General features: G+C 38.5%; 1 protein-coding gene across 2 annotated transcripts; it reads right to left on the reverse strand.

Moving 5' to 3' along the window:
- Positions 1 to 27: 27 nt before the first annotated feature.
- Positions 28 to 27922, reverse strand: ABHD5 (abhydrolase domain containing 5, lysophosphatidic acid acyltransferase). 2 transcript variants are annotated; one of them, XM_030265028.4, is made up of 7 exons: positions 27740 to 27922; positions 14254 to 14339; positions 13604 to 13976; positions 10064 to 10218; positions 5871 to 5982; positions 5161 to 5347; positions 28 to 3147 (listed from the first exon to the last, which is right to left on the reverse strand). In XM_030265028.4, exons 1-7 carry the CDS (start codon positions 27868 to 27870, stop codon positions 3058 to 3060), a joined length of 1134 nt encoding a protein of 377 aa, XP_030120888.4. In that variant the 5' UTR covers positions 27871 to 27922; the 3' UTR covers positions 28 to 3057. The 2 variants fall into 2 exon arrangements, with proteins under 2 accessions (XP_030120888.4, XP_072781859.1); XM_072925758.1 differs by lacking the exon at positions 27740 to 27922 and adding an exon at positions 24029 to 24106.
- Between the last annotated feature and the right edge of the window lie 3 nt (positions 27923 to 27925).

Genomic DNA, 27925 nt, shown 5'->3' on the forward strand with positions numbered 1-27925 from the left:
CATTTTTCCAAGATCAACACATATGAATTCACATTTTCCACTTTTATTTCACAATCAGATACAAACAGGGGCTTCCTTGTGATGGTTGAGAATATTTTATTATAGAGTCTTATCAACAAGTTCTCTGAAAATCAGTTTTTCAAAACTAAAATCTAATCTGGCAGGGTTCAATAAGTAACAAGATGAATTCAGCCATGCCAAACAAAATATTACTAAGTTACTTTAAATAAATATTATCACAACAACTTCAGGAAGAGTGTGTCCTGGAGATTTAGGCAGTTTATCTCGAATTTTTATTAATATTTTGGATTATTTTTGTTATATTCTAGCCTCTGGTACACAGCTGTCTTCATTTTGATGTTAGAATGGATAGATCTTTGGGTGCCTTTACGTCTATTATTCTTATTTTATAGTGCTGTAATAAAAATAGCATCATCAGCATTCAGTGCTCACCACAGTACATTTAAACAACTGGTCACTGCACTGAAACAGAACTTCTGGAGAAACGGAGATTATTTCCAGGCAGTAATTACTCACAAAAGGTCTAGCTCCCAAGTCTTTTCAGCCATTCATTTTCTGTTCAGCACCTCCTATGACATTTATTAAAGTATTTTATTAGATTATGTTGCACACAGCAAGACATTCAGAATTCCATCTTGATCTTCACAGTAGCATCTAATACTTCATGGAAGATAACATGGAATCCTTTTCCTTATACATACAAACAACATTCTCAACTTGCAGCTACTTGTTGACAAATGCTTGCCAGCTTCAGTTAAATACAAGGGAACCTAAGAACATTGAGACATTTGAGAATAACCATTAATGTATTTTTACCGTATTTTGGATAATTTACCTCAACCTAGTAATAACTCTTGATTTCCAGGGTTTGATTGCACATAATTTTTTAAAAAAGCAATATAATGTCTTAACATTAATAAAATATAACATTTAAGAATTTTTTTATTGTGCAAAACATAAGCAATAAGTCTTATTAGTACAATAAGCTGAAAAAGCAAGGTACATTTAAAACAATATTCACATCCAGTGTGCAAGTTTTATCCCTACTTCCAACTTTTGATGTGGAATCTACAATTCCCATCAGTAAGTGCTATCACAAAATCCCAATAATTTGTTTCACCTTTTATTATTTATAGGAGAGTCAAAATTTATTTTTGCATTAGGTTTTTATGCACAACTAAAACAGCTGTTTAAGTTGATAAATACAAAATAAGACACTGAAAAGGGTGAAAAATAACCAACATGCTGAAGGCATCCACCTAAATGGTGGCATGACTGATAATTTATAGCTTAAATTAAAAAACTGAATTGATAATTCTGATTTTCCATTTTCAAGATTTTAGCAAATAACCCAAATTTTTGTTTTACAGTTCTAGCATCTGCTAACGGAAAAAGTAATTTAATTCAATACTTATTTTTAATTAAAATATTTATCTTGCTAGATATGAAGTACTACCAGTCACGGCAGTCACAAAAACTGTTTGATGTTTACATAGCACCATATAGATAAATATCTCCTTCAGTAAGAGAGACTATGTTCTACAGGGGAGCATAATCACATTATTTCCTGAATACTTTAGGTATCTTTGCCTTCCACATCATAAATATGTGCAATGATTCCTTAATTTGAGAAAAAAATGCACATAATTCAAGCTTTAAGATGGTGCTATCATTAATTCAAATTCTCTGTATAAAAGTATCTTCAGTAGTCAATTGAATATTCAAAAACAGATCAATAGTTTTACGTAAACTTGTTAAAAAACAAACCACCACGTTATTTGGCTTTAAAGTGACAAAGTATTTTTCTTAATATAATTTACTAGGCATGTGAAGTACTAACATCGAACTATAATGCAAAAAGTAGCAGAAACTGGACTATCTCTGATATTGAAATACTCAATTAAAATATATAGAGAATCTCCAAAACATGTAATTGTAATTTATTACAACGGTATTGTTCATTCCAATAATAACCCTTCCTATAAGGAGGCTGTATGTTAAATAAAATACATTAAGCTTTTGTAGTTCCCAATTAGAGAACATCAATATTTTGCCTCTGCCTCTCCTTCAGCTCGAATTCACTAAAATATGGACTAGGCTTTCTACTGAAAGAAAAAGGGAAATAGGCTCACTATCCAGGTGGATATCTCCTAGGCCTAATCTAAATCTTATCAGCTTACCCACAACTGTTAGATTTAGACTAGCAACAAATCTTGCAGTAAAGTGTTAAAAATAGGTGGAGTAACTAACAAGCCATCTTCTGTATTTTAAATCACAGAAATCTGCACATCAAAATATTTATGGAAGCGTGAGTGCTGGTGACATCATTGACTCTTACAAACTGAGTCTTCCGTAAAAGTTGCACAGATGGAAAAGGATGCCTTGAAATAAATGGAAATAAAATCCAACAGAAGATGGATTTCCCAATATTGAGTCTCAATTTCTTATAAACTAACAAACATATTTCAATGACAGACATTGCTCATTATTTTGGCCCCATCCCTTTCCCAAAATCAGTTTCATAAGCTGTTACCACTCCAATTAAAAAACAAACCCTCTTAAAATATTGTATATGGAGTTCTGGGTTCCAAAAATAAAATACACATGCAGTTTCATATTCTGGCTATGAAACATCAGCTAAAAAGTACGAATGTTCATAAAGAAACCAAATTAAATTTTGTACAGTGTATCTCTATTGATACAGTTCTCCATGTTGGAGAATTCAGCATTTTTAGAGTTCAAAATGTGCAAAGTTCAATTAAATTTTGAAGAAAATTCCAGTTTCAAAAGTTACATATAATTTTGTACCTGACAGGACAATTAAAAAAAAAAAAAAAGCTATACAAAGTTAGCTTCAAACCTCTTCATTCCCCCCAAAAATAGGCACTCAGTGGTTTAAGTGTGCAAATGACTTCTTAGAAGAAACAGTGTGCAAACAGAGCCTGTTCCATTAGCTCTGCATTCTTTAGTGATTTCCTAGAGAGTATTGCTATTAAATGCTATCTACGGTATGACTTTCTAAAGAACAGAGGACATTCAGTCCACAGAGTCACAGATGTCTTTCACTTTCTCGTTGAAGTCTTCAGGTTGATCAGCGTACACGTAATGACCTGCACCGAGGATAGCCTGCAACATAAAGGTGAAGAAGCATGTCAATATCACAAAAATGTAATAAACAAATAAATATTGGGACAGGTGAAGAACCTGGCTTTTACATATTACCTAAGAGTTGGCATCATACAACCTAAAAAACACTTTAAACATAAGAAATACCAAAATATTCTTTCCTTGTAAAGAAACTTTCCTACACAGGAAAAGAAAGCAAAACTATTGCTTATTCAGCTGCTCACCTTGTTGAAAAAAACCCCACCACTGAAGCGTGAACAAGTCACTGCACATCAAATTTAGCAGATATCAAATCATATCCTTGCATATCAAATTTCTGATGCATCTTGATTCCCTTCACTCTCCACTCAAAATAGCCTATTTCTAGAATTTGTTATTCTCTGTAAAAATGCTACAAAGTAAATTGTCAACACAGTATACAGCAAAGGTACTTGACCTGTTTTCTATTTTACAGTCAATCCAAGACTAATCTTTAAAAAAAAACTATTTTCCCCTCCCCTCCTGAAAACATCCTCCCTTAAGTCTCTAACCAAATCTCCTACAAGTATTGCTGTTACTGTGTTAAAAACTCCCAGAAACTCAAAGTAAAAATTACTTATGAATAAATGCATGTAACAAAACTACAGAATCTCTCTGAATTTTACCAAGCATGGCACTGCCGGTCCACATCTCAGTCTCATTAGAGCCCTTGCCCTCCTATGGGTTTTTGAGCATGCCTGCAATTTTACCACTCCAATTTACCTTTTAGAACCTGTATGTGGCTTGGCAAAATTTTAACCTGGAATACAATACCATTTTCCACAAATGGTGGAAAAGTCTTCTAAAAAGTCCCTGACCAGAGTGGAAAAAAAATCTCCTTGTATGGTATACGCTTATCCCAGCAATATATGGTACAATTTTTAACAGTGACTTTCTGTTACAACTCCCTCTCTCTGGTTAAGCAGTTAAGTGACAATTTCAGTCTGGATGTCAATATTTATTAAATGTATCTGTGCTCTTTAACACACCTAAAACAGTTGGATAACAATGTCTTTTCTCTGAGTTTCAGCTCTAAATTCAGCTATATCAAGTTATAAAATTTCATGTGGGTGACTTGTTATAGTATACGATCAACATTATATATTGTACACTTCTGTCTGGATAGTTCAAGACATCAGTAACATCACAGCTGGTGTGTTCAAACATTTTATCACCTCACAGCATTTTAACATGTATGCATATTCAATTATCACAGCTGACTGATGTGAAAATATGTGAGGAATACTTTTAAATTAATTTGTTTTTAGAGAAATCAACAACAAAAAATGCAGTGTGCACAATCACATCAAGTTGTAAGTATGCACTTTTTAAATGGCAATATCATACCTCAAAACAAAAATGTCTTAGGTAGTAAGACAACACTAAGTATTTTTTTAATGACTTAAAGAAAGATGCTCACAAGATCCTAAGCACCAGGTACAAACTACTCTCTTATCAGAGGAAAAAATGCATTACATAGACAGATGAAGAGAGTTTGTGAGAGCCTCCCTACTATCTTATATATATATATATACGGAAACAGTAGGACTGGTGTGATTTGAAACACGGTGACCACAATACCTACTTCTATTAGCATGCAGTAGAACAAAACAGAGCACCACCTTGCTCACGAATCTAGTTTGGCTTCTAGTGCTACAGTAAGTTTTGTTCTTAGCCTGGGGACTCAACACTTTTGTCTAGGTTTCCTCTGATGTAATATTTGTTTTCTTTCTCTCTGTTACAGAAAACAGAATTTATTACCCCAGGCTCTAGATCAAAAGTGACACCATTTCCACAGCTGGTATGAAAAAACAGAGTCATAGAATAGTTTGGGTTGGAAGGAACCTTAAAGCTCATCTAGTCCCAACCCTCTTGCCATGGGCAGAGACACCTATGCACAGACCAGGTATGCTCAGGGCCCCATCCAACCTGGCCACATAGATATGACTTAAATCCGCACAAAAAACCAACAACTGCTTTAGAAGTCAAACTTACTATTGTCTTCACATAGGAATTTGGTCTCAGAGACTGGATAGTGCTGCCAGAATTGCCATCTATACATGAACGTGCTCCATAGACCACCGTGATAGGAATGTCTTGATCCATTTGTGAAATCCGTTGCAGCATTGGCCTTTTCGCCCATCCATAAGGAATCGTCATGTTCTTGAAAGCTGTTTCACCGCTTCAAGGCATTCAAAAGGGTAAAAACAATTTCAGTTGCCATTGGACCTGCTTTTTATCTGAAATGGAGTATCTGTGCCTTTTGGTAGCACAGAGTACATGAGGTTGGTTTTTTACAATTAAGAAAATTAAGTTGCAAGGTTTACATACAATTTTCAACAGGAAGAGCCCATGTTTTTGCATGACTGAGCGATAGCACTTAAAAGAGTGAAATGCCTTATTTTTTAAGGAAATTCTTCACACATTAAAATTCTCTAACAATTATTTAACTAAATGAAATGCCCAAACTCTCACAGAATTAACACAAATTGAGAATAAATATAGAATTAGTATACTTTTTACATTTATCAGTATCTGGAATTCAGGAAAAGTGCAATGGTACCTTTTTTCTTCAATCTAATAAATGCCACCATAAAAAAAAAAAAATAGCATGCACACTGCTGCCATGGCCATTGGAGGGAGTAGCAGGAATTCAGTAAATGAACAACAGACTTCAAAACATACACTGGGAAATTCATACTCACCTGGGTGACTGTACATTGCAGTGATAGATATATTCAGCAACAGTGTTATCATCAAACATTGATGAATATTTTCGCTTGAAATCTGGTCTTAAACGTTGAACAAGGCTTAATCCTGTTAAAACAGGAAACGCTATTAGAGGGGGAATGTGTATAAATTACTTTATCAGATTGCCTAATGCTTTTCATTAGAGCCCCGAGAATACATCCCCTTGAAACTTGTGGCTTCTAAACCTGTATTTGGTTTTACCACTTGCATGTCTTAGGGAAACATAACGGAATTACACTTAACAGAAATTAAATATAATACTGTAAAGAATTTTATGCTGCCCCCCTCACCAAATAGGGCCACCACAGCAATAGAAGAAACCTACAATGGGGACCAGCCAAAGGGCCAAGACTTTTTGTCACCAGTTTAGTCTCACGCGATACCAGTATATTCTCCTTGCTCTGTCAGCACTGGGTAGGTTAAATGCAGTACACTTTTCAGGACCAGAAGGCACTGTTGAAAAAGCTGGGGTGTTTTCTTGCTTAAGTCTGTCTTCTCCTCTTACAGAACAGTCTGCTTCTGAAGCTAGTTCATCTAACTAGTGTGTGATTGAAAGAACAGAGGCCTATGATGAAAAATGCGTATAGAAATCTTAACATAAGACACAATTACTGGTATAAATGAAAAGACTTAATGCTGAAAACCATTGTCCTTATGCTCTCCTAACAAGCCAGTAGAGAAATGGGTGTTTTCAGGGGCCAGTTCAGGCCTTCTAAATTTAAGAGTCTTTTCTGAATAATTTCTCTAGGGAAGAAGCCTCTTATACATTGACCAGATGGATCTTTGGGACAAGAGCCTCGCCACAAGGCTAATCTTAGTTTAAGAGTATTAGTCATCCCTAATATCTGATCTAAACTTTTCCATTTGAAGTCACTACCCCTGTCCCATCACTACAAACCCTTGTAAAAAGTTGCTTTCCAGCTCTCTTCTAGGCCCCCTGTAGGTACTGGAAGGCTCCTACACAGTGTCCCCCAAGGCTTCTTCTCTTCTGAATTCAAACTCTTTCAGCTTGTCTTCATAGGAGAGGCGCTCCAGCCCTCTGATTATCTTCATATCCCTCCTCTTGAGTATCTCCAAGGGGAATGCCTCCAACATTCTTATACTGGGGCACCAGAGCTGGATGCAGTATTCCACATAGGGTCTTATGAGAGCAAAGGGGGAGAATCACCTCCCTCAATCTGCTGGCCACACTGCTTTTAATGCAGCCCAGGATGTAGCTGGCTTTCTGGGCTGCAAGTACACATTGCTGGGTCATTTTGGGCTTCTCATCAACCAACACCCCATGTCTTTCTCCTCAGGGCTGCTCTCAATCTATTCTCTGTTCAGAAGTGGTCAGGACTGCCCTGACCCAGAACCTTGCACGTGGCCTTGCCGAACTTGATGAGGTTGGCAAGGACCCACTTCTCAAGCCTGTCCACGTCCCTCTGGTTGGCATTCCTCCCCTACAGCTTGCTGTCCACACAGCTCGGTGCCATCACTTGCTGTGGGCACACTCACTCCTCCTGCCCATGTCACTGACAAAGATGCCTAACAGCCAATCCCAACAGTGACCTGTGAAGAGTGATACTCGTCACTGGTCTCCACGTGGACGTTGAACTAAGTGTGACTACTCATGGTTATGTTTCCCCTTTTCTAGACTGCAGGAACTTAATAGTGTTGTTAATCTATGCAATTATGATGATGTCACTTCTTCCCACCCAGTCCTGGGCAAAGGCCTGGTATTATTTATGTAGACCTTGTCACAGTGATCTATGCTTTTGTAACCTGGAGATTATTGCAACACGCCCTTACGCATGTTTTAAACAGATTTAGAAAACTAATACAGTGCAAGAGAAAATAATTCCCTTATGAAACAGTGATTTAATTCCCAAAGCAATGAAGATTTTGTAAAAATCTACCAACTGGCGTTGCTCTATTTTCCCTACATAGAGTACAATTGCTGGACTTCTTTTTCTGTGTGTTTGGGTTTTTTGACTGCAAGTGAACTCAGCTGGCTTGGAATAAGAGTACTTAAGAAAAAAGAGACTAATTCTGTGCCTTGCCTTGCTATCAGCAGAGAGGTTGTGGCAAGAAGTGTTACCAAATTTTAGAATTCCCTTTCTGTTTTGATAAGAGGTGCTTTGTCTGTGGATCCAATTCCAAAACATTTTTCCTCTGGGAATTTACAGGGGAGAATAAAACAAGGATTCAAGGCACATTGGATCAAATTTTGGAATGAAACCAGACTGTAAGCCATTGATGTAGTATTTATTGAAGAAATTATGAATTGTCTGGCTGATGTTTTCCACAGTGCCTATGAAAATACTGTAAGAAATTCTAACACTGAAGACACAGATTTCCACAAAAAGGGTGTAGTCACACTGACATTTCTGTTGCCATGAGGAATTTTCAGGCATCCAGCTCTAGGAATGAAATTCAGAAATCCAACCTAAGCACCAAACTCCCACCAAATTGTGAAATTCCTGGGTCACTGTTCCAGTTAAGCGAAGGAAAACATGCAAATTAACTACCTGGAAAAAGGAAAAAAAAATCTCTGGATTCCAGTTTTAAGTATTCGCCTGTGGGTCTGATTAAATATCCACGTGATACTACTGTGATATCCCACTGAACTTGGCTCACATTTGAACTCATATCTTTGAATATGAACAACTGGCTTTAGAGTGAAATTCAAACAGCTCAACATCTGCCCATCAGCTTACACACATCTGCATGTGGAATGAAACCTGGGTTCAGATCAGTGCCTTCATCAGGCTAGGTCTGATGTCTACTTGCAGCACAGTGTTTAGACCCACCCTTCCCCAAGAACTAGGTTTCACCTGTCAAGAACTTAAGTTGGTGATGGAAAACTTTTTTACCAGTGCAGTGAGAAACAGATAGAAAAATTTTTAAAGGCACTGCCCTCCACAGCAGCCTATAAGTGAAGCTAAGTGTGGGGACACCTTGCCAGGACAGAGTCTGCTTCTGCAGCACGGCTTGGCTTCACGTATTGCTAAGGAAGACAATTTCAGCTTTGAATTTGCCCATGTGGATTGATTTACGCATGCTCTTGTTATTGGATAGAACACATTAAATCAGTGCATGTCACTCAATATTTTCCAGGTTGTTTTGTTAGCCAAATTAGCATTTTACTTTAAAAAAAAATCTGTTTGTACAAAACATGTTGCTTGTCTGAAAAACTACATTTGTCACACTATTGAAAAGAAACAAACAAATCAGCATATGCAACATATTGAAATAGATTTAGGAAACAGATGTGGTTTAAATGTAAACAATGCCTAGAAATCTCATAAGTTTATCTTCAGACTAAATACCAAAAATGATGAAGAGGTTAGTTAATTATATTTGTAAGGGGTCTGAAGGATATATTTTTCCAAGCCTCTCCAAAAGATAATTCAGTAGCTCAGAGAGTAACAGATAGATAACCTCTTTCTTCTCTAGAAGGAATAGCTATAATGACTTTCAGATTTTATTACACTCGTCTCCCCATTCCCCAGATGAACCAAAATAATTTTGGTCAGCCCTACCTAGCCCTAATATTAGGGTATAGAGAGTTTATCTACCATTCCATTAGTGCTGTTGAAGAAATGGAAATATGAACTACCACCATAATGCAGGACATCAATGCGGCTCACCAGATTTCCTAGAGTAGTAAGAAAATGACTAATGGAAAGAACCCAGGTTAATCTAAACTCAGGCCAAAGACTTTTGCATTTATGACAGATGGCCTTCTAATGTTAAAAGAATTTGGAAATCCCATTTGCTCATCAAACTGGAATTAGAAGGGAAGCTAAATGGATTGTGACCAACAGCAACCAGAAAAAAAAACCTTTCATACTCACGCCTCTTTGTCAGGGTTCCCCAACAGACACCTGCATAACCTTGCATAATGCAACTCACTATAACTGAAGCCTGTACAGATCATATAGTGTAGCTTGCTGTAGACTATTGTACTAGTACTTCTAATAGCAAGAGTTTGCCTTCTTTCATAAAAGAGTTCAAACTTTCTTCAACCTCTCCCACTTTCTCCTCCAACTCTTTCCTCCATGGGTGATACAGACTTGCAAAAAAGCTTATCATTATGTATTGGCTGCTCCATGCTTATGTTTAACCAAAACAGAAATGGTATGTAAGAGTAGCTAAAACTCACCAAAGGGTCCTGCTATTCTTAGTCCAGCTAATGGATTAAATGGACTCAATATAGCTCCTAGTGCTTTGATCCAGATTGGAATTGGTCTTTCGTGTTCAGCATTGTCAGGCCTCTCTGGAAAACCCCATGGCTCCACTAAGATAAGATGCTTGACCCTGTTGGCAAAAAACGTTCAGCAGTTTAAAGTACAGTAGCTTTTCTTTACCTGAGCATGACGAAAATGTGCTGTTTTACAGACACATACATACAGCCTACTTTAGTCACTTCTATCACAGAGGCTTATTACCTAGTTTCTGATTCATCAACCATTTTGATTTCAATTACTAATTAGAGAGTGAATTGCACCTAATCATATGTATGAACCAGAAACATGGAAGCATGTGTCACAAAGAGAAACTCAGTATATTACAGATACCCACCATCACAAACATTTGAGAGAAAGGATAGGCTTGTTTCTGTTTTTAAAAATAGTCTAATCTAAATGCTCAGTCAATATTATTTGCAGAGGCAGTTTAATTTGACAGAAAAGAGGATAATTGCATCTGTTTCATTAAAGTGAAGTTTCTAGAAGTCTAAGATCTCTGTTCAAAGAAGAGACACAATTTAACCGAAAAATCATCAAAGTAAAATTTGAACTGAAAAAGGCAGAGTAAAACTAGCAGTAGACTTCCAAATTGATTGATTTTAGATTATGAAAGAAAACATCAGAGAGGCAATTTGTAAAATTATTACTCAAAGGAATTCAGTACAGAGAGCATTGTAAGAGTCTCCAGCACATGCAACTATTGACCACTTCGTGCTGTGGGTCCCCCTCAAGCAAAATTGTAATTCATCCTGGTTGATTAGAATTGTCCCTTTCCCTTTAATTGTCCCTTTTCCATTTAATTCCATAATACCACCTACTCTTACATGTCCTAGATTGTGGTGATTTCTGGGAAAAAGAAATGCTCAACTATAGTTTTCCCTTTTAAGATGATTTTCCATTTCAGCTTTCTCATTATCATTCTCTACAACTACCTGCCACGAGGTTCTAGCAATGTGGGGATTGGTCTCTCGTCCCAAATAGCAAGCAGTAGGACATGAGGAAATGGCCTCAAGGAGGTTTAGAGTGAATATTAGGAAAAATTTCTTCACTGAAAGGAAGAAATTGGAGTGGGCTGTCTTGTTCTATCTGGTCTAGTGGGATGTGTCCCTGCCCATGGCAGGGGGGTTGGAACCAGATAATCCTTTAGGTCCCTTCCCACCTATACCATTTTATGATGCTATGCCCAAGGAAGTGATTGAGTACCCATCTTTGGAGGTATTTAGATGTGTGAATGCAGTCCTTAAGGACATGGGTTTAGAGGTGCACTTGGAAGTGCTGGGCAAACAGCTGGACCAGATCCTAGAAGTCTTATCTAACCTAAAGCCATCTATGGTTTTTATATTTTTATCTTTAACTTTTTACCTTTTTTATCTTTTTTCCTTCATTACTTCCTTCCCTGTTGAAGCCATGAGATCATATATTAACACAGTAAAATTCATAGTGCCTAAAATGATGCTAGAAGTGATCCCAAAAGTTATTTCTAGGTTATGATCAGTTGGGAAACCAAAAAAACTGTGCTTGGAATGAAGGGTTGGAAAGGATTAACATCACAAAGACGTTTCTTGGTTGTTGGCTCAGCTCAGCTATGGGCATAGCTGCACCTTGCAGCAAACAGCAACAGTAAGAGAGGACAAGGTAGAATCTAAGTGTACAAACCAAGCAGGAGAGATCAGAGGCACAGCAGAGCAAGCCATGAGGAGCCATTCAGGACAGCCACACACACTGCGCAAACTATGGCATTAAGTATAATATGGCAAACAAATTAATAAAAATAAAGTAACCTTTGTTTCATGTTTCCTTTCTTAATACTTTCCTTCCTGTTTGGCATTTCTCCTTTTGGTAAACAAGCCTAAAGCATAACCCAGGATAATGGGAAGCTGACCATGAGAATCACTTCCAAAGTAAATGTCCAGAAATTGCACTATTTGAAAATCATGGCCCACTTCAAGTTGGCAATATGCTAAATGGGAATCTTTTTGGATTAGTAGCCTCGGATTTTCCATGGACTCTGGTACAGTGCAGCAAATTAACGGATCATCTATGCTTGGAGAAACAGATCTACTTTCCTAACAATATGTATCCAGAATCCCTTAAGCCTCTAATGCAATTTTAGATAACCTGGCTGAAAGCTGTGCTATATTTATCACTTGATTCAATGCTCTTTTAAGACCCTAACAGTAAATTTGTTATTTTGGTGGTCTTAGTTTAATTTCAGAGAAACATTAGTAATGTGAGACACAAACTGAAACATCTCCAAATTAATTAACCCCAACTTAAGCATAGTGAGGCATCAAAATAAAGCACCACTTTTGATGTAAGTCAACAGTGGGCAAAACCAATATCCAATCCGAAAGGGATAGGACAGTGCCATTTATAGATACTTTGGAAAAAGAGGTAAGGAAATTATAAGTGATCCCTACAAAAAGCCAACTACAGTTAGCTAGAAGTTGGTTTAAAAGGATAATAGGTTTATATCTTTATTGCAATTCTGGACTTAGAAACACATCTACTTTCACACATAGTTTCCAGGCACTTGTGCTAATTATTGTCCATTTAGAAAGAAAAAGGCAAAGTGTTTTAGGGAAAGACAATGCATGAAATTACTTCAAATGTATCCAAGTGAGAAACAAAGAAACAGTAAAACTTGACATGTTTTACTAAGGTATGCTTAGTAAAATAAAGATTTTGCTATATGATGTGGAGAGTTAAGCTAATATTCAGTTTTTCATAGGAGGCCACTAAATGTATCCCAACATTTTTTGATACAAAATTGCCTCAGTTGGTGAGATTCTAGGTCAGCTAGAAAGGAACTTATAACCAGATACATAAAATAAACAAATTACTACTTTAAGGGGAAAAAAATGTATTAACTGTTGGACAAAACATGGTGCAGAAAATGCCTATGAAATATAATTAGAGAACTGCCGCAGATGGGTTGTCTTACAAAGAAATATGAAGTGGCATACAGACAATTTAAATCAAAGAGTACTAACATAATATTTACATCATTCTGCTGGCACCAGGCTGACTGCTAGCATATAGGCATAAATTACCTAGGGGAATTATATTCAGAAACTTCAATGTTATCCATAAGAGTGGGAAGTTTGGCAGAAACAGGCCTATTTTCCCTTCACAAAACAATATTTGAGACAAAAACATCCACCCATAAATACATTCACTGCTATTTCACCTTATAACATGGCAAGGGGGTACTAAACTGAAGAGGTACAGAAAAGTACACAGAAAATCATGTTTACCATATCTACCTATTTCCTTCACCTGGAAACAAACCACACAATTAATACTTTGGTTTTAGAATTCTATATAATTTCTTTAAATCATCACAGTCATCTACATAAAGATTATCTATAAAGAGCTTGATGAAATAAAACCTATATTAAAATCAATAATCAAATACAGAAAAGGAATCCCTTTATTCCTTTATTTTCACATACCTTGATGGATACTTTAAAGAGTAAGCAGCAGCCAGGAATCCACCTAGGTTGTGTCCAAGTAAAATCATTTTTTCTAGCCCCAACTCTTTTCTCCATTCTTCTATGGATTCCACAAACTGATTTTCTGCTTCCCGAGCATCAGTGTCAAAGTGTGGTCTACTGCTACGTCCAAATCCCAAGAGGTCGAAAGCATGAACGGTCCTGTTCTCACAGAGATCTTCAAAGTTGAGAGCCCACAGTCCAACACCTCCTCCAAACCCATGCAGCAGAACAAGTGGAGTTTTATTTGAAAGGTCTGGAGAGAACGTCAGAGTCCATATTTTATTTCCATTAGATATATACACGTATCGTTTATTGTATATACTTGCAATACCTGGAGAACAAAGGGGAAAAAATTGTGTTGCTAGACACATGTGACAAAATATAAAGTACACTCTACTGAAACCACTGTTTTAAATAGAGGCTCCTTTCAAAGGAGATAGCTTCTAATCAAATATCTACATAAGTGAAAAATAAAAATGTAATTTTAAACCTGTTTATTTCATCACAGTGTTAAAGACACACTGAAAAACTTCTCTCATTATATTTAATGTTAATTTATAAAAAAATCTAGTTATAGCTGTGAAACTTACTAAAAACCAAAGACTTACATTTTAGCATTTTGTCCTCAGCCTCTTTAAGGTGTAGCAGTGATGTGGGACACCAGGCAGGAAGCCAGCTGAATAACCACCCGAACCTACAACAGCAATACAGAATAAAAACATCTTGAGCAGCATGGTAATTTTTGGCACTAATTCTTTGAAGACTTTTTTTGCTGCTCTTTGTAAGAGAGCCCACGTTAAGCACACGTTGTGAAGAACACTATTTTTGCAGTGGGAGGGAATTAATTTTTTCCTGACTTTATAAAAAGTGGCATCACAAACAGGGGCATTCTTCAAAGGGTGAGCAGTTTTTCCACTGTGTCCTCCTATCACAGCATACTGATCTGGAGACATGAACCTTCAACATCAACCCAACAAGCTTTACAAGATATGTAACAATCACTGGAGTTTCCAGCCTCCTCTCAAGTTCCTTTGGAAGTCTGCCTGCATATACATAAACTTGCACAAACCTATTATTTCCACAAAAAGCAGGAAGCTCTGCCTTCACCTGCCTAACCTGAACTGATTATTACTCTAAACTTAAAAAGTGAAAAATAAGCAGGTTTATCTTACCAAGCAAAAACCTAGGACCTTAATTATGAACTTAGAAAGAACGTTCCAGAGGAAAACAAACCAGCAATTCCCTCGACAGAAGCTGCTTTTCCAGCTGTCAGTTACTATCTTGGTACTGCCAGCTTGACCATGAGAGCAGGGGGAATGACTCAGCTGGCAGCATTGCCTAGCCCAGTGCTGCAATTTGGTACTGCTCTTCCTGGGTGCTAATTTAACCCTTGGTTTTAAGACAGAATCTTATTTTTCCATCTCTCACCTGATTTTGAAGTGGCTTAGACTACCAGTGCAAAGCTTCCACTACAGGACCATTCCTCACAGGGAAGAGGACGTCAGTCACCAAATCAACTTTCTCTAGCACTCTTTTTCTACACTGAACTGCTTTTCAGTTAGTTACACAATTTTCAAGACTGAACACTGAGAATATTAGTTATACAACAACTAATGCTGAAAGACCATTAGATTACTAATTTCCAGTTTTTCAGCGTGCACAACACATCAGTAATAAATAAAAGCTCGAGCCCCACAAGTTCTTTACACAAAGCATCTTCTCCACAAGGGACTGACCTACTACAGCTACATAGCTCCTTAAGTTTATGATATGACACAGGCAGTTTTCTGGGAATGCACAATGCAACTGCAAGCACCATTTTTCAGATTCATAGAAACCTGTGAGAGGACACTTAAGAAAAAAGCCCCAAACTGTATCTGACCAGAACAGATTAATCATCCAATCATTCAGGCCCACTGCTATTCAGCATTATTTACTCCTCTACACTGATATCTGGCTGTTCTGTAAATAATCTTCCTGACCCACCACATCACTGGAATTGTTATAAGGAGGGACCATGCAAATTGTTATCATAATTTTAATTGAGGAGCTGGGAACAGGTGGTTGTACGTCCTCCCATGGTATGTGCTCATGCAGCCTAAGAAATGAAGGAACTTAGCACCTTATAGGAAAATGGGAACCCAAGTATTCTGCTTCCACATTAAACTATGCATTTATTTAAAAGTAAAATCTTTAAGTTAAATCTGGGACAAGCCAAAAGTAATTTCACCTGCAAGTAACCGTGAAATCCAAGTTTAACAATAACACAAATTGTGTCTAATGCTATGAATTACTCTGGTAAAATATTAAACAGCTAGGTCACCACTCTTCAGAGTCAGGCTTTCTGCTAGTTACATGCTCAATTAGGCATTTTCGTTCTTACCTCTTGGGTCAGAAACAAAACCAGTCAATACTTTCCCTAAGCTGAAACTCTGGGTACTGTTTCTTCTCAGAAAAAACACTAAATCAGCAAAGAAAATACTTTAAAGAACTTATTTATTTATTCACAGAAATGTAAAGCTGCAACACATCAACAAGAAAACAGTGCAGGGATATGGCCATAATGAAATAGAAATGACATCTACAGATCATGGTCCCAGAACTGTATTTCCTAGTCCTAGGGAGGCACCTGGATACTTAAGAAAATTATTTAGGAAAATGTATCAGAATGGTAAAGTTGCCCACTCCTTCTTTTGTTACTTACAAGAACTGTTCACAAATACTTAGATTTTAATTCATAAGAGGCATTGCATACATATATAGTTTGACAAATACAGTCAGCAAGCTGAAGCTTTAAAATTAAAACAATGTTTGCAATTCTGTCCTGTTGCACTTGCTGAACTAAAACAGTAAGCAGTGAAGGCTTTCAGCAAAAAATGTTAGCATTTTCTAGAAATACTATTTCAGGAAGAAAATATTTAGTTACCTATAGTCAAGACTTAATCCTTTGTTTGCCTCCAGAAAAGATTTACCACATTGCTAGATATTTTCCACACTTGAAGAACAAACATTTATTTAATCTATTTGAATATTTTTTCTGATAACTTTGGATTGATATAGTTGTACCATTTATTTTGTACATCTGTGCTAAATGTGTCTTCTAAATGCATACAGGAACATCCATTGCTTACGTGGTCTGTCATTTTTATTTCTGTGATATAAAGCTGTAAGTGCTACATAATGTCAAAAATGAAGCAATGGACCTTTCAAAACAGCGTGCACACCAGCAATGGAGATGAGTTATGAAAGAAAACTAAAGATTCCAGCAGTAGTTCCACTTCATAAGTGAGCTACCCACTGCCAAAAGAGGCAGACCCCACACTGCTCTCATCACCCACCACTTCCCTTACACTCTGTTCCCACCTGTCTTTTTGTAAAAAGTCAAAAGCAGAATCTTGTATTTTGAGGAGTCAGGAGGTCCACTGGGCTCAGCTGCTTGCTATTTCAGAAAACGGGAAATAAATCTACTGGCAGCCCAAATGTTTGTAATTTTTTACCAAATGTACTTACAGGTGTTATACATTGGAATTTAACCTGTGTACGTTTGTGGCCATGTAGTGACATAACCAGCATGCACATGCATGCTAAGAAAATCAATAACCAGCAGTAGGGCAAAGCATTGCAGAGGGTGATTCCTTGCGTCTTCAGTTTGGGGTTAGTTACATTCTTCACATCCGTCTGAAAATGTCTGGAGTAACAGAGGCTGGAAAAATCAGAGGCTAGCAGGTGGGGTGAGGGGGCTGCTGGCCTGCCAAGCATTCAAAGAAGTCACCCTCTTTACCAACAGACCTCCACACACACTTCCACACGTCTTTTAACACATCTAGGGAAGGAGACCAGAAGGTAAGGGAAAGCCCTGGAGACACCCACTGAATGACCTTAGTGAAAGTCAAGGTGATTAGTGCGAGACTAGAAGATTAGTGGGGACTATCAGTTGCCTATGTTGATGATTAAATACAGTAATAAATAATGCAAACAAAGGGATACACACACAAACATCTGACAAAGTGGAGCTGCAACCACCACATGCAGGGGCCAAGCCACCAGGCAGGATCTAACACATTGGCTGGCTGGAGCAAGTGTTCTGAGACCCTGGTTGCAAGCATAAGAAAGGATAACAATAAATAATTATTACTATATTTTGACACTTACTGAGTGAATGAACATTGTGTTATGTGTAGTCAGGATAATACTGCTTGTCCTTAGCTGCTTGAATGTTAATTTGAATCAAGATCTTACTGTCAGCGCCGCTTGAATTGCCTGAGGGTAACTTTCAAAAGAACTGAGAATCAAATAGAAGCAGAGGTACAGTGAACCTGTCCCATCCATTCACCTCCACTACTCAGATCAAACCAAATTAAAAATGTGGCAATTTGGTTGTACCACCAATTTTGGAGTTTTCTGTCAGGTCCATTAACCCTATTCAGCTTGGTGAGAATTGACTCCATGCAATACAATAATGGATCTGCAGCCAGTTACAAATTTGACATACTCACAAAAAGTTTGTGAAAACTTAAGATACTGCACATATATTCTAATAATGATGTATTTACTGAAACAGCTGAACAGTCTATTTGATTTCTGGCTTGTAATGTGGATTTAAAAAATGGAAGCTCTACCGCATAAAAATACTCAGCAGAAGTTGCTTATAACTCTGTCGAGGAGATATAAATGTACAGAAATGGAGCTCATTCTCTCACTTTTTGAGCATATGATTTACCTATATTGGAGTTATACGAATGCACGGATTACAAGACGTAGCAAGCTTGAAATCATTAAATGGAGGCACCTCCCCACATACACCAGCACTGCAGATATAGCTGTCCTGACCTGTGGAAAGTCTCTGTGGCAGAATAGCAAACCAAAAAACCTGGGGTTTGCAAACAGATTACAACAAGGTAACAGAACTGCACCAAACCACAGTAAACGAATATAATACCATTTGCTACATGATCACCTGTCAAAAATTTCTCACCCACCAAGACAGGACACGCAAAAACCTTTCTAAAATATTGACTATAAAATCAGCTTTTCACTAAGAATTTTGGTGTTAGTATGGAAATCAAAACTCCCAGTACAGACCAAAAACCATGCAGCAGTGATGGTAGTGTGGAGAACAGATTTTCCTGTCACAAAGAATTATTTGTACTTAAAAATTACATCAGTAAGGAAGCCAATGCTCAGGTTACACAACAAATAGACAGTCACTTGCAAAAGAAGGATTATGGGAAAGTAACTGAATGCACAAGCAACAGAGCTGCACATCTGTTTGTCTTGGACTCAGGAAACAAATGTATTTAATAATTTTGAATGAATTTTTGCAGACAATATTGCAAACTAACAAGATTTTAGCTAGGGAGCAAGCTCAAACACTTAAAAAGCTGAAACACTGAGTGAACTCACTGGTAAACTACTTCAAGTTTTACCCTTTACCCTTAAATCTGCTTAGAATGAAGTTGATCTCTCAAAAACCTTAACCCACTCTTCTCCTGACTCTCAGAATTAATTTCAGCAATTTAGAAGTAAAGAAAGAAAAACAAATTAATGAAGAGAATTTGGTACTCTTTCTTCCAAGCATCCAAGAGGAATGGCATTGAGATTTTCAGGGTCTTTCAGCTGATAATGCAGCTACAAGCTAGCTCCAATTTAAGAGACTCTTACACTGTAATAGAAAAAAACAAAGGTAAACTATTGGAAAGGCAGCTCAGATTCTACCCGCTTGTTTATGCATAAAGTATTTTTGCAGTACTGTGCTAGCAAAGGAATTTAAGCTGCCAATATGTTGAAATCTAAATATAAGCAACATAAAGTTCACTCTTCTAAGGTCTTACATAAACCTCATCCCATAAAAACACCATGTGTCTTATGACAACTCATTGAGCTCTCTCACTTGTTATTGAAATACTAAGAATGGGCAAAAAAGGAGGAATGAAAAGAAGCATCATTTTTTCATAACTGGTAAAGAGGTCAGGATATCAAATTTATGGCAAAGTGTCAATTATTATGGGTAATAACCTGAAACAATAAAAAGCAAAAGAACAGTCAAGGATGACACAATCAAATAGAACTTTCTGTGTCAAAATGTAGCAGGCTTACTAAAAGTAGCTCATTTCTATCCATGATAGAACTGAGTTATAATGAACTTTTCCTTTCCCATTTCGTTGCTTTAATAGCCTGCAATATGAGGATATTGGGTGCTGTTTACATGAATGATTATGGCAAGAATCGATCCTTCTATGTTAACAGTTACCAGCAACACCACCATGGCAAAAACCCCCAATATTTTAGTAATCACTGTATCCAAGGTCCATCTTGGTGGCTGTTCTTTGTGCCAGATCTGTGAAATTCAGGCATGAAAAAGGCATGAAAATTATTTTCAACCAGATAATTATGGTTTAACCTAGCTACAGAAAAGTCAGAAAGTTAACCATCAGACCTATGAACTATCAAGGTAGAAAGAAAGACTGTGAGTCAAGGTGGAGGACACCAAGCTTTTAAGTCAGAGCTGCCACTGACAGACAGTAACATACAATCATGACATCAAGTCCACATTTAACTAGGCAGGGATGTTTCTGCAACAAGGCTCAGGATATGATTTCATGAGAACCTTAAGAGCATAAGCAATTTTAGGAGTCCTTGAAGTCCTTCATTCCTGTCCCCGAAGTGCAGCACATTCTTTCATGCTTATGTCTTCAGAGAACAGTGAATATAGTCAGAATCACTCAGGCATACACAGAAACAGTTTTTGTGAAGGCTGTATATCCAGGGACAAAGCTTCTGCATGGACAATAGAAGTCAGATGTAGCAACCACAACAATTTGAATGAGATGTTCCTAGGACGAAACACTCTGGCAGTTGCAGACAAAAATCAGAAGAAAAACATGACATGTTTCACTTTCATTGCATGAGCAGACTGCAAATCCTCAGGGAAAGACCTTGAAGTGCATACTAAAGAGGCAAGACCCAGGAGCAAGTACCAGGAATATAGTATGGGGGGAAAAAAACTCTTTGCTTTAAGAAATGTCTGTTTACCATTTTAACACGGAGACAAAAAAAATGGATGAAAACATTGTCAACAGGTTAGAAAAGGGTAACAATTTTTATTTCCCAGATGACATTATAACCCTGCCCATAAAGTTCTGTTTAGATGAGTTTTGAGCCAAGATGTTCCATGCAATTAGATGTTGTGAAACTCTTGGATACTTCAGTAATGTTAAAACAGAATGTTTTGAAAACCTCTGCATAATATTTCTAGGAAGTGTAACATACATCAGCCCCATTCCAACACAAAACCCATGATAGGTTATTGCAGAATATTGCTCTGCATTGGGGTAGAGGTGAAAACAATGCATTCCTCATGTATTTACTGTATCTTGAACTCTGTGTTCAGAACATTCAACATCAGAATCAACATAAAAATTCGGAAGCAAGTTTTATTACTGTTTGTATCAAAATTAACTATCACTTATCAAAATTAACTTGAAAATGGACCTCATGAATGTGAATCCATACCCAATGAGATTTTCTGGCTATTTTAGGGATATTAAAGTTTACTGTGACTATTTTAAGTCATTTGAGCAACCTGATCATTCAGGAAGTGGAGAGGACCTACAATTCTGCTCTCTCCCGTGTCAGGCCTCAGACACAGGTACACCTTGCAGTACAACTTCACTACTGCAGCCCCCTCCCCCTTTCTTGAGTCTCTCAGCACTGTCATCTTTTTTTTAACCATATGTATCCTTTTTTCAATGCTTTTATAATTTCTTTCACCCACTTTCTAGCTATACCCAAAGATGTCCATTTCAGGGCAAGTGTTTTTTCAGTACCACAAGAATGAATTTACCCATGGAGTGTTACCCAAGCCTGCAACCTGCAGTGGTCATACTGCTTACAAAGAAGCTGTGATAGCACCCAACTCAGATTCACGTTCTTATTTAAAAGCTAAAAAAAGAAAAAAATCCAAAGAAAAAACATATTAGCAACTACATACCAAGTATGGAATAAAACAGAATACAGAAATAAATGTGCAGAGGAGAAGCAAGGGGAAAGCTGCACAGCTCCACTAAAACTCCTCAACCTTGAGACAGAGACCACGGATTAGGTACCACAGAGGTCCTACCTCTGCCCCCTCCACGGTAAACTCATGTCAGACAGAACATGGCAATGCCACACATTTCACATGTTTTTACAAACAACACACTACACATTGCAGTAAGAATTTGTGAAGAAAAACATAACTAAAATTAAGGAAATTAAAATTTCCTCTTTGTGCCCCTTAGATGTTATTCAACTGTGTACTACTTTTATTTTATTTATACATCAACTGATGTACTCCTGCTGCCTTTCAGATATTGCATGACTTCAACCTTCCTTAATCCTTGTCAGCCTTCTCATACCTACCATGCCAGCAGCCCACATTTCAGCCTGTTCCCAAATTCCATCAAATTGGACAAGAGCAAAGCACACATGCAACAGGCAGCCCTCACTAACCTGCACCACTGCCCACCCCCACTCTACCCTGCTTCTCTTTTGGTAAAATTCCATTGTATATCGTGCACAATTTAGATCACAACTTTAGGAGGTGAATGTTTTCATTTTTCCATAAGGGCCCATATAAGAACACAGATATGAGACTATCTAAAGCATATGATCACTTCCCTCAGCTCCAAGCATGCTATACACAAACGCCACTTGTACACAAGTATCAATACACACTGAGGGTTGTTTCACTGCAACTCTTTAGAGCAGCTTCTATGATGTGTTCCTTTATCATAGCCACCTAAGGTGACAAAAAGTTACCTACATCAAAATGCAAGAACTGGTATTCAACATTTTGGACTAATTATCCCCATTTCCATTTCCCATTTAGGAAAACCTAAGAGGTGCTCAACCCCTTTGACAACAGACTATTTTCTCTACATGCTTACACCACAAATGCTTTAGATGTCAAGGAAGTGCAAGTAGTCTTAAAAATAGTTAAGAAGTTAAATGGGTCTAAAAAGTCATAACATCAAAAGTCCCCTTATGGAAAAGTAAAGATGTAATTAAGAAGCTTTTGGTGTCAGTATGACACCAAATTACTAAATACGTCCAAGAAAAAAAAATTGTACAGTGGTCTGTTAGAGCTCTAACCCACCCAATTTCTGTATTCTGCCATTTGCCACACCCTTCTCTCCCTCACTTCAACATATGAGCAGACTTTCTCAATGGCAACAGGCACTCTTACATCTTCTTTTAGAGAATGCATTTTTTTATGCTCATGTCTTCCCCTTCCATAGTCTCCTATCATCTTGTGATTTCTAGTACAACACACTCAGATCACCTTCCTTCTCTGCCATTCCTCACCATGTCACCATGTGTTCTTGCTGCCACTTAAAATCCTCCTTCTACCCTCTTAACCTTATTCCAGATCAACCTCATTCCCTTACACAGCTTTACTGACTCATAGATCTCTCTTCTCCACTGACCTCTCTCCTGCTGCTCAGCTTCTCATCTGGATCTTTCTGAGCCAATATAAATGCAGACACTTACCTTTCCTCTCATGCCCTCTTCTCCCTGGCTGTCAATACACACCATGTACAAAAAAAAAACTATCCCAAAAGAATGTCAGCATTACAAGTAAATACTCAGAAGTTACGAAACACAAGCATCAAAATTTCCTCAGCAAGAAATCTTAATAAACCACTATACAAAAGAAGAGACATTTTAACTGCTTGTCAGCTGGGAGAGCTGTTCAGAGTCTCCCACAGAAGTTCAGAACAGCCAGAGAACCCTCAGCACACAAACACTGTCCCTTTGAAAGAGGAAGAACTCTGACTGGGCCTATCATCCCCCAGCAGACTCTAAAACAACTTTTAATATACCCAAATACATGCAATACTGGCTAAAAATTGTGTTCTCCAATGACCCATAGTCACCAGCACTGTAGCAGCCCCACAGCTAGTTGCCCCTCTAGAGTTATAGCTTCACTGTCACTTAGCTCAGCCCCATTTCCACTGGGGCTAAGACACCCCCTAATTCTACTTTGACAGCTTCTGAAGAAGTGTCTTTGTTTGATACTTGGAAAGTGAGGTTATGAGCATCTTTCTTCTGCTACCAGAATGAGAAGATAGCCCCTGCTACGTTCTGCCATCTTTCCCTCTCTCCCTTTAGTCTGCATTAGGAGAAATGAGACATCTTGATGAACACAGACCTTCCCTCCCCAAATTCATACAAGCACCAGAAAACATTACAAATAATCCCATAAATGCCTGAAAACCTGCTCATACAAATACCTTCTGATGAGCTCACGCATGTAACACAAAAGGCTTTAAGTACTGAAGCTGTGACTGACACAACCCTGCCAGCCAAAAAGACAAAATCAGAAAAGATGAAGGAAATTACCTTTAACCTTTTTCCACATCTGCTTTCCACACTGCATTTACATCTTACTCTTTAAAAATGCAAATTGTAGCCACCAAACCTGTGTTCAGTCACCTGCACTACAGGAAAGAAGAAAAGTAAGCAGGACCCTGTTTTCAGCAGCCTACCCACTCAGTTTGCTTTAAAACCTAGATCATGTAACCAGCAAAAAATTCAGGCAAAAATTGAGTTGAGCGTCTATTCATGCTGTAACTCTGTGAACCATCCTACCAAGGAGAAGACACAGGCTCTATCAAGCCTAATAAACTATTCCGCTTTTATTAATCAAACAGCTCACTTCAAAATTGAGTTCTGTAATACTAACAAGCTTGAAGGATAACACAAAAATAACTGTGAACACTGGTGTTAGTGTATGTCTTTACTTTTACTCCAAGCCACTATTTTGTGAGACTAAAGGCCACTTACAAGCAATTTGATGTGGGCTTGTAACTACAGATGCCTTAAAGTTTTGTTTTAAAGAAAACCATTCCACTTATCTCAAAGGCAGAAAAAAACCAAACAGTATTGCAGTTTGGGAACCTTTTTCTGTATGTATACATACATTTAGTAGCTGTTCATCCTAGTTATATTACAAGCCATAAGCCATCTTGCTGCATCCACTGTGAATAAGTGATTCGATACTGGCAAAAGGCTCTCACCAAGTTGTCAGCCTCAAAAGCAGAAGTCTCCATCTAAAACCTACACAGAGGAGGTCCAAGGCTGTAAACAGGTTTGGAAATCACTAGCAGGTGACATGTTAACCAAGCAATCGCTGGCACTGTGGCTACTAAAACACTTGTTTAGTTAATCTTCTAATTCAAAGTTAGGACAGGGCCATGAATAGTTTTCATGAATAAATTTTCAGCTGAGATCTTCCAGAAAGCAACTGAACCACTATTATTCTGTTTTCACCATGCTTTGCACTGTTACCAAATTGCAACAAAGCAAGTGTGTTGCATAACAAGTTGAGTCACACTATTGTTTTCATAGCAGATAAACTTTGCGTTTATTCTTTGTGTGCACCTGTCAGTAGTAATTTAATCTAGGGGTTTGATAATATATTGTAACTTCCTATCACTGCCACAGAATTCTAAATGAAAAATCATATAACATATTTCTCTTGTTTATAAACGTCCCCTGGGTACTGAGCGTTGCTTGACTTCAAAACATGAACAAATACTAATTTTAATTATTACTAGAAACTGACCAATAAAAGCACTAACATTTCAACACAAATGAACTTTTTGAATTCATGGAACAGGATGATGATATTTTGTTTTTAGAGTCTTTAGTAAATTGGGAGGTTTACTCTGAAAAATACCACATCAACATCTAATTATTCAGAAGTTCTGAAAACCAACACCCCTTAAAAGCCACCCAGCTGTGTAAACCACACAAGAAACTTGCAGTAATCCTCTTGAAAATTCAGCCTAACCCTATCAACGAGTGTCACGATCCTGCAATCCTGAAAGGCAACTCAAGTTGAGAGTGTTTGGCATCGTCTCAGCCGCACTCAGCACTCTGTGTGATCAAAGCAGACAGCTACTGCAGTTCAGGCTAATGCGCTGAATGAACACACAAACAAAACAGGCTGAGCCAGAGCTATTTTAAGATTTGTACTTAGAAAACCTGTAAACCAGCAACAAGAAGCTTTACAAACTACTTGTATTTAAGACTGAAGGGGTCAGAAAGAACACAGAACCAAGAAGGGCTTCACTTGTAGTTGCAAGTGAGTAATGTTGCAGAGGTTGTGTGGAGGTGAAAATTTTGGAAAGCTATTTCAAGTTTGAGGAAAGGAGGAGAGTGCAGAGTTACAGAGTAGACAAAATTACATAGTGCTTTGAAAGGGAAGCTTTTGGAGTTTGCATTTGAAATAAGAATGCTATGTACATATGGTGATAATGGCATAACAGGGAATTTGGAAAAGATGGATAGTCCAGATCTGGTCAGATTGAGCTGACAGAGCAGGAAAATATGTAAGATGAAATACCAAAATCCCAAGTTGGAAAAAGGACTAAAAAAAGAACAAGATTGAGGATGGGGGTAGTTTTGAAAGATAACAAAACAGACACATAACATGTCAACATGCAAATGGAAATATATTTAATTAAGAAGTCATGAATGCATGGGATGATTTTCATGCAAATAGCTGAAGAATTTTAAGTCTGATTTCTCAAAATAACACAAGACTTAGTTATGCAAGAAGGGAGATGTAGAAGAATAGACAAGAAATTAGTTTTTGAGGACTAGGCAATCAGTAATGGGACATACCACCTAATATTTAAAGCATAGAGAAAGAGGAAAAATGAATGTAAACAATATACATAAAGCATATTTACACATCTGACAGAAGGAATAAAGCATATGTATGACTAAAGCAGAGCTAGATATCTTCTGATAGAGCACTGTTTGGATTAGGGTCATAAAATATGATGGAACAAACTGTGAGATAAGTGACTAGCAAATATATTAAGTACATTTGGTAAACAACTCAGAAATAAGATGACTGTATTATTCTACAGGGGCAGACAACATATTTAGGGGCAATGAAAGGGTATAAAAAGGGGTCTGCAATGGAAGTTTAAGCGTAACAAGAAATAAAGCATGCACTAAGAAGAAGTACCTGAGTAAACATGTGAAGAACAGACCATTGATTAGTAACTGCTCTACAACCATTTGAACGTACACACACAAAAGATATAGTGAGGAACTATGTAGTTGAAGGCAGAAGAATGATTATTAGCTACAATAAAGTCATATATCAAGGGTGGAAGTGGTTACAAACAAGTATTAGAGATACATGTTAAGAACAGGGTCAGGGTAATTTACGCCATAGGAGTTATTTCAGTAGATGTGAAAGCCCTAGCACAGTGAAAGGAAAGAAAAAGTCAGCAGGCATAACACACAGAACTGGAAAAGTTAGTCCAACAGTGTATGCTTGTAATTTATAGATGTGCTCTCATCTCCTACTTATATAAAGTATAGAATGATGACACAGAGAGGCTGACAAGTGTACTGTCAAAGTGAAAATATAGCATGGATGGAACGAGAAGATGGGGTATCCGTCTGCACGCATAAAGCCGCAGAGGCACACAGGCGCATGGGCCAGCACTGTATACAGCCCTGTGACCTCTAGGGCGCAAAGGCAAGGGTGGCTGTCAGTCGGAGCGCGCACACACTCCAAAGCAAAGTGGCAGAAAAGGCGCAGGGACACACCTGCAGGCAGGTGTGCAATGACAACAGCCGGCCAGCCACGGCGGAGCTCCAGTGCAGAAGGGGAAGCAGCGGGGGGACACGGGGCTTGCAGGGAACCGGCGGCAAACCCCGCCGGGAGCCTGCCCGTGCCAGGAGGCGGGAAGCCATGGCAGGAAGGCGGTCTGTGCGGCAGGAAAACATGGCAGGCGGTGTGCCACACTCCGCGGAGCGCCCGAGCGGCGGTGCCGGAGCGCGGCAGGGCCGGAGCGGAGCGCGGAGCCCGGCGGACGCTCAGGGAGGCGGGAGCCCACCCAGCCCCCGCCGCAAGGCCCGGTCGCCGCCGCCCCGCGGCCCGTCAGCACGGCGGGCAGACGGGCGAGAAGCACCCGTGGCGGCACGGCACGGCACGGCACGGCCCGGGCGCCCCGAAAGGCTTCCCGCCGCCGTCCTGGACAGCCGCGGGGAGGACAGGGGTTACCCCGCGGCCGCTCTACTCACCCTTCGCTAGGAGCCTCCTCCTCGGCCATGGCGGCGGCGCGGTGGTCGGCAGCTGACAGCGGCGGAGGGGCGGCGGTGGCGGCGGCCGGCAGCGCAGCGAGGGACAGCGCGACGGCGCCGGCACCGGCCATCACGGGCTCCTCCCTCTCTTACTCCCTCCTTCCTTCCCGCCCGCCGCCTGCGTCA

This window comes from Taeniopygia guttata, chromosome 2, assembly GCF_048771995.1.
Source record: "Taeniopygia guttata chromosome 2, bTaeGut7.mat, whole genome shotgun sequence".
Lineage (NCBI taxonomy): Eukaryota > Metazoa > Chordata > Aves > Passeriformes > Estrildidae > Taeniopygia > Taeniopygia guttata.

Coding starts and splice junctions, on each gene's coding strand:
- ABHD5 (XM_030265028.4), bottom strand. CDS start 27,870: ATGGCCGGTGCCGGCGCCGTCGCGCTGTCCCTCGCTGCGCTGCCGGCC. Junction 10,219..13,603: donor TCTTTAAAGTATCCATCAAG/GTATGTGAAAAT, acceptor TTTTGCCAACAG/GGTCAAGCATCTTATCTTAG. Junction 5,983..10,063: donor AAGAATAGCAGGACCCTTTG/GTGAGTTTTAGC, acceptor CTGTTTTAACAG/GATTAAGCCTTGTTCAACGT.